The sequence below is a fragment of the Petaurus breviceps genome, unplaced genomic scaffold (assembly GCF_028583685.1).
Source record: "Petaurus breviceps papuanus isolate PSGF00001 unplaced genomic scaffold, PetGlider_PUasm1.0 189, whole genome shotgun sequence".
NCBI lineage: Eukaryota > Metazoa > Chordata > Mammalia > Diprotodontia > Petauridae > Petaurus > Petaurus breviceps.
The window spans coordinates 9,650,345-9,661,060 of NW_027185809.1; the positions used below are offsets into that span (position 1 = coordinate 9,650,345).

The following is a 10,716-nucleotide window of genomic DNA, read 5'->3' on the forward strand; positions in this document are numbered from 1 at the left end:
CGAGTATCCGAGCCCAGACTTGATCCCCAGGTCATCCCGACACTGGGGCCAGCGCTCTTACTTGCTGAGCCACCTGGCCGCCCCTAAGGTATATTTCTTGTATCCTGTTTTAGGTGCAGATCATGACATGCCATAGTTGAAAGAATCTACCTAACTCTGATTTTACACTCATAATTTCCAAACTATCCAGATTTGAAATACCACTATTGCTTTTTCAGTTTTGTGATGCTTATGTAAAGGAGGATCCCAGCCAGAAAAGGTTTCCAAGCTTCATGTACATAGTAAATGCAAGGAATGAAGTTAGGTAGGTGGGTTTGCTACATGTGTGACCTTCCATGCATATGCCTACCTGAAGTTTGCCACATGAAGGTCTATCTGTATGTGTTCTCTATATGTGTACATTGTTCTGGTTGACATGTATGTATTTTTAGAAGAATCTGTCCCTATTTAGGGGGGAAATATTTTACTTTTTTGCTTTTTGGAGGGCTATTGGGGTTAAGTGACTTGCCCAAGGTCACATGACTAGTTTTTTGTGTTAAGTGTCTGAGACCGGATTTGAACTCAGGTCCTCCTGTCTCCAGGACCGGTGCTCTATTCACTGCCCCACCTGACCTCCCCTGGGGGGAAATATTTTATTACTATTTTTCTTACTATGCTATTTCATTACTTGTCTTTGAATTGAATTGATTTTGTCTTCTGGTTGACTAGAAGGTAAGCACTTTACTGCAGGCTTGTGAGTTAGGGTTATGAATGACAGAGGGCATGAGTACCTCCTGATGTCATGCTTTACAAAGTTGAAAATTGCCCATAAGAGTCCTGGGGACATATATTTATTTTTAAATTGAAAGTAAAATAAAGTAAAAATAATAATAATTATTGTTATTTTGCTTTAGGGATTTCATGATACTTCTTAGACAATTTGCAGCACCCCTTGACATGTCTGACCCTTTCCATATAGGGGTATACACATATGCATACTCACATATATAAACATGTATGCACACACATATACATAAACACATACTCTTCTCTAGCTATATGTAAACAGATGGATCACCATACCACATGGTGTCATTTGAAGGACCCTAGAAACCTTCCTCTGACCTCTAATATCTCCTCCACTGGCCTGTTGCAATACCTGAAAGTTTTGACATTGTAATTCTTCCCTGTGTCTCCAGAAGGTAGGGAGGAAAGCAGGTCTGAGAGAAATGCCACTATGAGGCACCTTGGGGAATCTGGGCACCTAGAGCAATGGGAAAAGAGGGCCCAAACGTGGGCAGGAAGAGAAGTGACAGGCTGTCCAAGATAAGATTCTGTGACTTGAAAGCTCCATCAGATCGCTGGCCTGATTGTCTGATACTGTAAACCATTTCTCACTCTCCTCAAATGCTTCCTCACATTTTCTAACTACCTTTTTAACCAAAGTTGATTCGAATTAGGGGCTGACCAGTGCTGAGGAAAATAGGCACAGGTCCTTTCGTTTTCTGCAGATGCTAGTTCTTTTTATCCATTCTTCTATCACGTCAGCATCAAAAGCAAAAGCACAAACACAGACTCACACAAAACAGCCCCCACCCCACTAACCACCGAAATGAAGTCACCACCTACCCTCAGCTTAGAATTCAGCATGCCCATCTCAAGGTCATTTTCACAGCTTTTGGCCTTCGATTTGCAGAGTTTTATGAGGCACATTTTGATTCTCATTATGAGATAATAAAATGATTTAGGACTTGGCACTAGGTTAAAAGGAGCAGGTAGAGTCCGACCTTCATCAAAATAAGATAACCAAAGCTTAGCTCGAGCAAATTTCCACTCCACATCTGCATCCTCCTGTGAAAGAATTAGGAAATAAAGCTCCATTGTAAAAAAAAAAAGGACTTAGTATTCTCACTCCCACTAAATTTTGGGGATGCTTATAGCTTGAATGTGAAAAATATTGTTAGAACAGGAATCAGGGGACCCGAGACCTCTTTGCTCTTGCACTAACCAGTTATATGACCCTGGACTTCTCCCTGGGTCCCAGCTTCCTCATCTACCAATTGAAGGATTTCGATTAAACATTCACCTAGGTCCTTTAAAATTCAGACTTTCTCACTTTTACATTATCATTAAATGCATCATTGGGCATCCATGGAAAACTGGAAGTAGACTTTTTTTTTTCAACATGTGACATTTGACTAACATAATTCTAGTAATGTTACATTATTAAAAAATAAACCTTTCAATGACAAATAAAATCTGATCCTCTTTGCTAGACATTCTAAATCAGAAACTGTATTATTATGGAAAGAGATTGTCTTTGGAGTCAGAGGACTTAGGTTCTATTTGTTTTTTGCACTTAATAGTATTTTTTTTGCAATTACATATAAAGATAGTTTTCAACATTCATTTTTGTAAGATTTTGAGTTCTAAATTTATCTCTTCCTCCCTTCCCTTCCCTTTTCCCAAGACAGAAAACAATCTGATATATGCTATATATGTACAATCATACTACACATATTTCCACATTAGTTATGTCATGAAAGAAGAATCAGATCGAAAAAGGAAAAAAAAACAAGAAAGAAAAACAAAAACAAAAAAGAGTGAAAATAGTATGCTTCGATCTACATTCAGGTTCCACAGTTCTTTCTCTGGATGTAGATAGCATTTGCTGTGACAAGTCTTTTAGAATTTTCTTGGATTGTTGTATTGTTGAGAAGACCTAAGTCTATCATAGTAAATCATTGCACGATGGTGCTTTTATTTGCACAGTGTTCTTCTGGTTCTTATGATTTCACTCAGCATCAGTTCATGTAAGTTTCCCAGGTTTTTCTGAAATCCACCTGCTCATTATTTCTCATGAAACAATAGTATTCCATTACATTATATCCCACAACTTCTTCAGCCATCCCCCAATTGATTGCTATCCTCTCAACTTCCAATTCTTTGCCACCACAAAAAGAGCTGCTATAAATATTTTTGTACATCTGAATCCTTTTCCATTTTTTTTATGGTCTCTTTGAGAGAGACCTAGTACTGGCATTGCTGGATATGCACCTCGTGCTGGGTATGAACTTTGGGCAAAGTTCCAAATTGTTCTCCAGAATGATTGAATCAATTTACAACTCCACCAACAATTCATTAGTGTTCCAATTTTCCCACATCTTCTCCAATATTTATCATTTTCCTCTTCTGTCATATTAGCCAATCTGATAGGGTTGAGGTGGTACCTCAGAGGTGTTTTAATTTGCATTTCTCTAATCAATAGTGATTTAGAGAATTTTTATGTGACTACAGATAGCTTTAATTTCTCCATCTGAAAACCACCTGCTCATGCTTTGACCATTTATTAATTGGGGAATGACTTGTATTTTTATAAATTTGATTCAGTTCTCTACATATTTGAGAAATGAGGCCTTTTTCAGAAATACTGCCTATATAAATTGTTTCCCACCTTTCTGCTTTCCTTCTAATCTTGGCTGCATTGGTTCTGTTTGTGCAAAAACTTTTCAATTTAATGTAACCAAAATTATCCATTTGGCCTTTCATAATGTTCTCTATCTTTTGTTTGCTCACAAATCCTTCCCTTCTCCAAATATCTGACAGGTAAACTATTCCTTGTTCTCCTAATTTGCTTATGGTATCACCTTTTAAGTCTCAAACATGTACCCATTTTGACCTTGTCTTGGTATAGGGCATGGTCTATGCTTAGTTTCTGCCATACCATTTTCCAGTTTTCCAGCAGTTTTTGTCAAATAGTGAGTTCTTATCACAGATGCTGGATTCTTTGGCTTTATCAAGCATTAGATTACTACAGTGATTGACTAATTTGTCTTGTGTACCTAACCTATTCCACTGAGTCACCATTGTATTTCTTAGCAAGGACCAAATAGTTTTGATGATTGCCATTTCATAATATAGTTTTAGATCTGGTATGGCAAGGCAACCTTTATTTTCATTTTTAATTCCCTTTGATATTGACCTTTTGTTCTTCCAGATGAATTTTGTTATTACTTTTTCTAGCTTTATAAAATAATTTTTGGCAGTTTGATTGATATGGTACTGAATAAGTAAATTAAGTTAGAAATGTCATTTTTATTATATTGGCTTAGCCTACCCATGAACGATTGATAGTTTCCCAATTGTTTAGATGTGACTTTATTTGTGTGAAAAGTGTTGTGTAATTGTGTTTATAGAGGTCCCAAGTTTGTCTTGGCAGGTAGACTACAGTCTACAGTTATTTAAAATGGAATTTCTCTTTCTACATCTTGCTGCTGGACTTTGTTGGTAATATTTAGAAATGCCAATGATTTGTGTAGGTTTATTTTATATCTTGCAACTTTACTAAATTTGTTAATTTTTTTCAAGTAATTTTCTAGTTTATTTTCTAGGATTTTCTAAGCATAACATGGTATCATCTGCAAAAAGTGATAGTCTTATTTCCTCATTGCCTATTTTATTTTTTTTCAATTTATTTTTCTTTTCTTATTGCTGAAGCTAACATTTCTAGTACAGCATTGAACAATAGTGGTGATAACAGGCATTCTTGTTTCACCTCTGATCTTACTGGGAAGGCTTCTAACTTATCCTCATTGCATATAATGCTTGCTGGTGGATTTAGATAGCTACTGCTTATCATTTAAAGGGAAACTCCATTTATTCCTATGCTCTCTAGTGTTTTCAATAGAAATGGATGCTGTATTTGGTCAAAAGATTTTTTCTGCCTCTATTGAGATAATCCTATGATTTCTATAAGTTTTTGTTATTGATATGATCAGTTATGCTAATAGTTTTCCTAATATTGAATTTTCCCTCCATTCCTGGTATAAATCCCACCTGCTCATAGTGTATTATCCTGCTGATAAATTGATGTAATTTCTTTGCTAATATTTTATTTAAATTTTTTTGCATCACTATTCATTAGGAAAATTGTTCTATAATTTTCTTTCTCTGTTTTGGCTCATCCTGGTTTAGGTATCAGCACCATATTTGTGTCATAAAAGGAATTTGGTAGGACTCTTTCTTCACTTACTTTTCTAAATAGTTTATATAGTATTGGAATGAACTGTTCTTTGAATGTTTGGTAGAATTTACTTGTAAATCCACCTGGCTTTGGAGATTTTTCCTTAGGAAGTTCACTGATGGTTTGTTTTATTTCTTTTTCTAAAATAGAATTATTTAAGTATTTCATTTCCTCTTCTGTTAATCTGAGCAATTTATATTTTTGTAAACATTTATCCATTTCACTTAAGTTGTCAGATTCATTGCCATATAGTTGGTCAAACTAGTTCCTAATTATTGCCTTAATTTACTTTTCATTCATGGCAAATTCACCCTTTTAATTTTATATTGGTGAATTTGTTTTCTTTTTAAAAATAAAATTAACGAATGGTTTACCTATTTTATTGTTTTTTTCATAAAACCAGCTCTTAGTTTTTATTTATTAGTTCATTAATTTTCTTACTTTCAATTTTATTAATCTCTCCTTTGTTTTTCAGAATTTCTAAGTTGGGTATTTAATTGGGGCTTCTTAATTTGTTACTTTTTAGCTCTTTTAGTTGAATATCCAATTTATTAATCTCTTTCTCTATTTTATCCATATAAGCATTTAGAGATATAAAATTTCTGCTAAGAATTTTTTTGGCTGTTTCCAATAAGTTTTGGTATGTTGTCTTATTATTCCCATTCTTTTTGATGAAATTATCGTTAATTTCTGTGATTTGTTGTTTGACCCACTCATTCTTTAGGATTATTTATTTTCCAATTAATTTTTAGTCTATCTTTCCATGATCCTTTATTACACATAATTGTTATTGCATCATCATCTGAAAAGGATGGATTTAGCATTTCTGATTTTGGGATTGTGAAGTTTTTATGCCCAAATATATGATCAATTTTTGTAGGTGCCATATACTGCTGAGAAAAAGGTGTATTCTTTTCTATCCCCATTCAGTTTTCTCCAGAGGTCTATGATACCTAAGTTTTCTAAAATTATATTCACCTCCTTAACTTCTTTCTTGTTTGTTTTATGGTGAGATTTATTTAGTTATGAGTGGGGGAGGTTGAGGTCCCCCCACAAGTAAAGTTTTGTTGTCTGTTTCTTCCTGTAATCCCCTTAACTTCTTCTCTAAGAATTTGGATGCTATACCACTTGGTGCGTATATGTTTACTACTGATATTACTTCATTGTCTATGGTACCTTTAAGCAAGATATAGTTTCCTTCCTTATCTCCTTCAGTTAGATTTATTTTTACTTTTGTCTGAGACCAGGATTGCTACCTCTGCTTTTTTTTTTAAACTTCAGCTGAAGTACAATATAGTCTGCTCCAGGCTTTCCCCTTTATTCTGTTTGTATCTCTGTGCTTCAAATGTGTTTCTTATAATCAACATACTGTAAGATTCTGGTTGTTAATCAACTCTGCTATCCACTTCCTGTTTTATGGGAAAGTTCATCCCATTCCCATTTACAGTTATGATTACTAGCTATATATTTCCCTCCATCTTCTTTTACCCATTTATACTTTTTTTCTTTCCTTTAACCCTGTCCCTCCTCAATAGTGTTTTGCTTCTGATCACCACTTTCCTCAATCTTCCCTCCCTTCTATCATCCCCCCTGTTTTCTTGCCCCTTTTCCCCCTACTTCTGTCCTTGCTTCTGCCCTCCCTTCTATCAGTTACCACATTCCCTTTTCATTCCCCTTCCTCTTCCTACTTCCCTACAGGGTAAGATAGATTTCTTTACCCAACTGAGTGTGTATGTTATTCCCTCTCTAGGTCAAATATAATGAGAGCAAGGTTCAAACAGTGTTCACCCCCTTCCTTCTTTCCTTCTACTGTAATAGGTCTTTTGCACTTCTTCAAGTGATGTAATTTACTCTATTCTGCCTTCTCCTTTCTTCTCCAAGTAAAATAATTATTTTTCACTCCTTTTTCATATGATCAAATCAAAGTCAATTTATACTCATACCCTCTGTCTATATATACTTTTTCTAACTGTTCTTATAGAGATACAGTTCTCAAGAGTTACAAGTAGCACATTCCTGTATGGGGATATAAACAGGTTAATCTTATTGAATAACATTTTTCTTTTTTATTTACCTTTTTATGCTTCTCTTGATTCTTGTATTTGAAGATTAAAATTTCCATTTAGCTCTTGTATTTTCATCAGAAAAATTTGAAACTCTCAAATGTCATTGAATGCTATTGAATTAATTGGATCTTTTCCCCTGAAAGATTATGCTCAGTTTTGCTGGGTAGTTTATTCTTGGTTGTAATCCAAGTTCTTTTGTCTTCCAACATATAATATTTCAAGCCCTCTAATTCTTTAATTTAGAAGCTGCTAAGACCTGTGTAATCCTGACTGTGGCTCCTTGATATTTGAATTCTTTCTGGATGCTTGCAATATTTTCTCCTTGACCTGGTGATTCTGCAATTTGTCTACAATATTCCTTGGAGTTTTAATTTTAGGATCTTTTCCAGAAGGTGATTGGTGAATTCTTTCAATGACTATTTTACCCTCTAGGTTCTAGGATCTCAGGGCATTTTTCATCGATAACTTCTTGAAAGATGCTGTCCAGGCTCTTTTTTTGTTCATGACTTTCAGGTAATCTAATCTTTTTTCATAATTCTCCTGCAATGAGTCTAATTTCTTTTCCCAATTTTTCTTCTACCTCTCTTACTTGACTTTTAAAATCCTTTTTGAGCTCTTCCAAGAGCACTTTTTGGACCTGAGACCACTTCACATTCCCCTTTGAGGCTTCACATGTAGGCATTGACATTGTGGTCCTCTTCTGAGTTTGTGTTTTTATTTTCCCTGTCACCATAGTAGCTTTCTAAAATCAGGACTCTTTCTTTCTCATTTTAAAAATTTGAGCTCTGCTTTTTGGGCACACAGTGGCCACTCTAAGCTTCTTGTGCTGGGCTCTAGAGTCTGGTCACTGCCTTTCTGTGCTAGGGCTTCAGTTACTTGTGGCTTGCCCACTGCACTGGGGTAGCCCAGCCTAGTCATCTCTATTGTGATGGGGTTCCAGGGCTGGCAATTTGCCTTTCGTGCTGGGCCTGGAGGCCTCACAGCTGGCCTTATATGCCACCAGCCTGCTGAGCCAAAACTGAGGGGCTGATCTGTGCTGTGACTGAGATACTCCCCTCTGATTTGCCTGGATACTCTCTACTTAGGTTTGCACTCCCTTTTATCTAAGTGAGACCTTTCTTGAAATCCTTCTAAGTTATCTTAAGCTAAAAAATTGTTTCATTTAATCTTTTTGTGGGTTCTGTCACTCCAGAATCCATTTAGAGTCTTGATTTAATGCTATTCCTGAGGGAAACCAGAGAGAGCTCAGGCAACTTCCTGGCTTCTTTCTACCATATTCTTAGGTTCTATTGTAGCAATCTTTCTTGCAATGTTTGGTCTAGCTCAAATGCTTATTACATATGTGATCTTGACCAATTCACTTAAATTTCTCAGGTTCCTCCCTTTTAAAACAAGGGGACTGGAGTAGGTAACCTTTGAGGTACCTCCCAATACTATATACTAGGTCCTTTGGAGCCACTATGATCTTGTCCCAAGCAGGCTTTCTAAACCCTTTTAGGACCTTATGCTATGATTCTACCAGAACATTTATTATTTCAGGAATGTCTCCCTTTTTTCTGTCTTTATGCTTTTGTTCACACTACTGCCTCCCCCAGGAATGCTGATATTCCAATTCTCTTCCTAATATAACTTTCCATTCTTCTCTTACTTCTACTCCTAATACACATTTAGTTAGTTCTCTGGCCTCTTAGAACAGAGATTGGGGAAGAACTTGGACGATTTCTTGGAGCTTCTGCCCATGGCCTCTGAGCTCTTTTCTGCCAACCACTCAGCCCCTTGTATCTGCTCCTCAGACTATAGTTTGATTAGGGTATTTCTTGTAACTCACTCCTGCTCCTGTGTAAAGAATATAGTGCAACCCAAATGTTAGAGTGTTGAGGCCTGAGTAGCTGTCAGCCCCCTCTTATTGCCCTAGAATATTAGAACTAAATGAGATCTTAAAACACAGAACATGAAATTTCAGAGCAGAAAAAAGCCTTAGGAACAAAGAAAGTTGGAGCTTAGAATATATAATGTCAGATTTAGAACATAGGATGTGAAATGTTAAGAGCTGTAAGGAACCATAGAACAGAACATAAATTCCAAAAATAGAACTCAGAGACATGGAATATTATAGCTGGAGAGGACCTTAGAGCATTGAATGCCAGATATGGCCGGGAGTTTGACAACCGTTTAGTGCAGATTCTTTGTTTCATAAAGGATCACTAAAATGCAGAACTTTGGACATGAAAGGAGTATGAACAACCATTTAATGCAATACAACCCAGAAAGAACACCCTCTTAAATTAGAAGTGACAGTTGCCTATTCCATTTTTCCCCTGAAGACTTCCAGTTAGAGGGAAAACTACTTTCTGAGGTAGCCCCTCCCACTTTTGGATAACTTATTGTTTGAAAGTTGTCTTGCTCCTAATTCTGCTGGCTCCTTCTTCCAGAGCCAAATAGAACAAGCTGAAGTCCTTTTTCACATAATGACCATCCCCCCTTCCCTCCGGAGTCTTCTCTTTCCCAGGATGATCACCCCCAGTTCCTTCAAACGATCCTTATGTGATGCAGACCCAGTTGCTCTCCTTTGAACACACTTCTGCTTGTCAATGTCATTCTTAAATCGTGGCATATGAACTAATCACAGTGTTAATCACGGAACTCGGCCTCTTCATGGAGCCTAAGACTTTTCCGCTGCCATCTTATGTTGTTCATGTGTATTAAGCTGTCCGCTTGAACCCCCAGATCACTTTCAGATAAAGTGCTAGCTAACTAGACCTCCCTCACCTTGTACTTGGAAACTGACTTTTTCAACTTATGTGTAAGACAATACTTATGTATTAAATTTTACCTTTATAGATTTGGCTAAGTGTTCTAACCTGTCAATGTTTCGAGGGTCCTGCCTTTGTTATTCAGTATGTGAGCGATCATTCCCAGTTTTGTGACATCTGAAAATATTATGAGCATATCATCTATGCCTTTATTCAACTAACTGATCTTAAAAATATTAAATAACATAGGGCAAACATAAGCCCTTTGGAGATATGTCTGAATATTTCAACCCAAGATGAAATTGAATTATTAATGATTCTTTTTTAGGGTCAGTTATTCAACCAGATCTGAATCCACTTCATTGTACTATTGTCTAGCCCAAATCTCTTCATATTTTTCATAAAGATGGCATGAGGAAATTTATTAAATGCACTGCCAACATATTGGCAAATTACGAATATAATTTTGTCCCCTTTCCCGGTTTAAAAATTCTTACAGGGGTAGCTAGGTGGCGCAGTGAATAGAGCACTGGGCCTGGAGTCAGGAGAACCTGAGTTCAAATCCAGCCTCAGACTCTTGACACACTTACTAGCCATGTGACTTTGGTCAAGTCACTTAACCCCAATTGCCCTGACCTCCCCCCTCCAAAAAGCAAAAAAAAAAAAAAATCCTTACAAAAACAGAAATGAGGCTAATCTGACATGACCTCTTCTTGCTTAAGCCATACTGGGTCATTATAATCAATGCTTGTCATTTAAATGTGTTCACTAACCATCTCTTTAATAATACATTCTGGAATTTTTTCCAGGAATCAAAGTTAAACTAATTGGCATATAGTTTTTCAAGGTCTTTCCTTCCTTCCTTCCTTCCTTCCTTCCTTCCTTCCTTCCTTCC

The 10,716-nt window shown here is 36.4% G+C and overlaps 1 protein-coding gene across 3 annotated transcripts in view; it reads right to left on the reverse strand.

Moving 5' to 3' along the window:
* The window catches only part of TRPC7 (transient receptor potential cation channel subfamily C member 7), a 294,002-nt gene that overhangs the window by 14,157 nt on the left and 269,129 nt on the right, over positions 1–10,716 (reverse strand). For all 3 annotated transcript variants that reach the window (XM_069091684.1, XM_069091683.1, XM_069091682.1), the window contains one exon: positions 1,609–1,830. In XM_069091684.1, the coding sequence (XP_068947785.1) occupies positions 1,609–1,830 (222 nt within the window). The remainder of the gene's footprint in view (positions 1–1,608; positions 1,831–10,716) is intronic.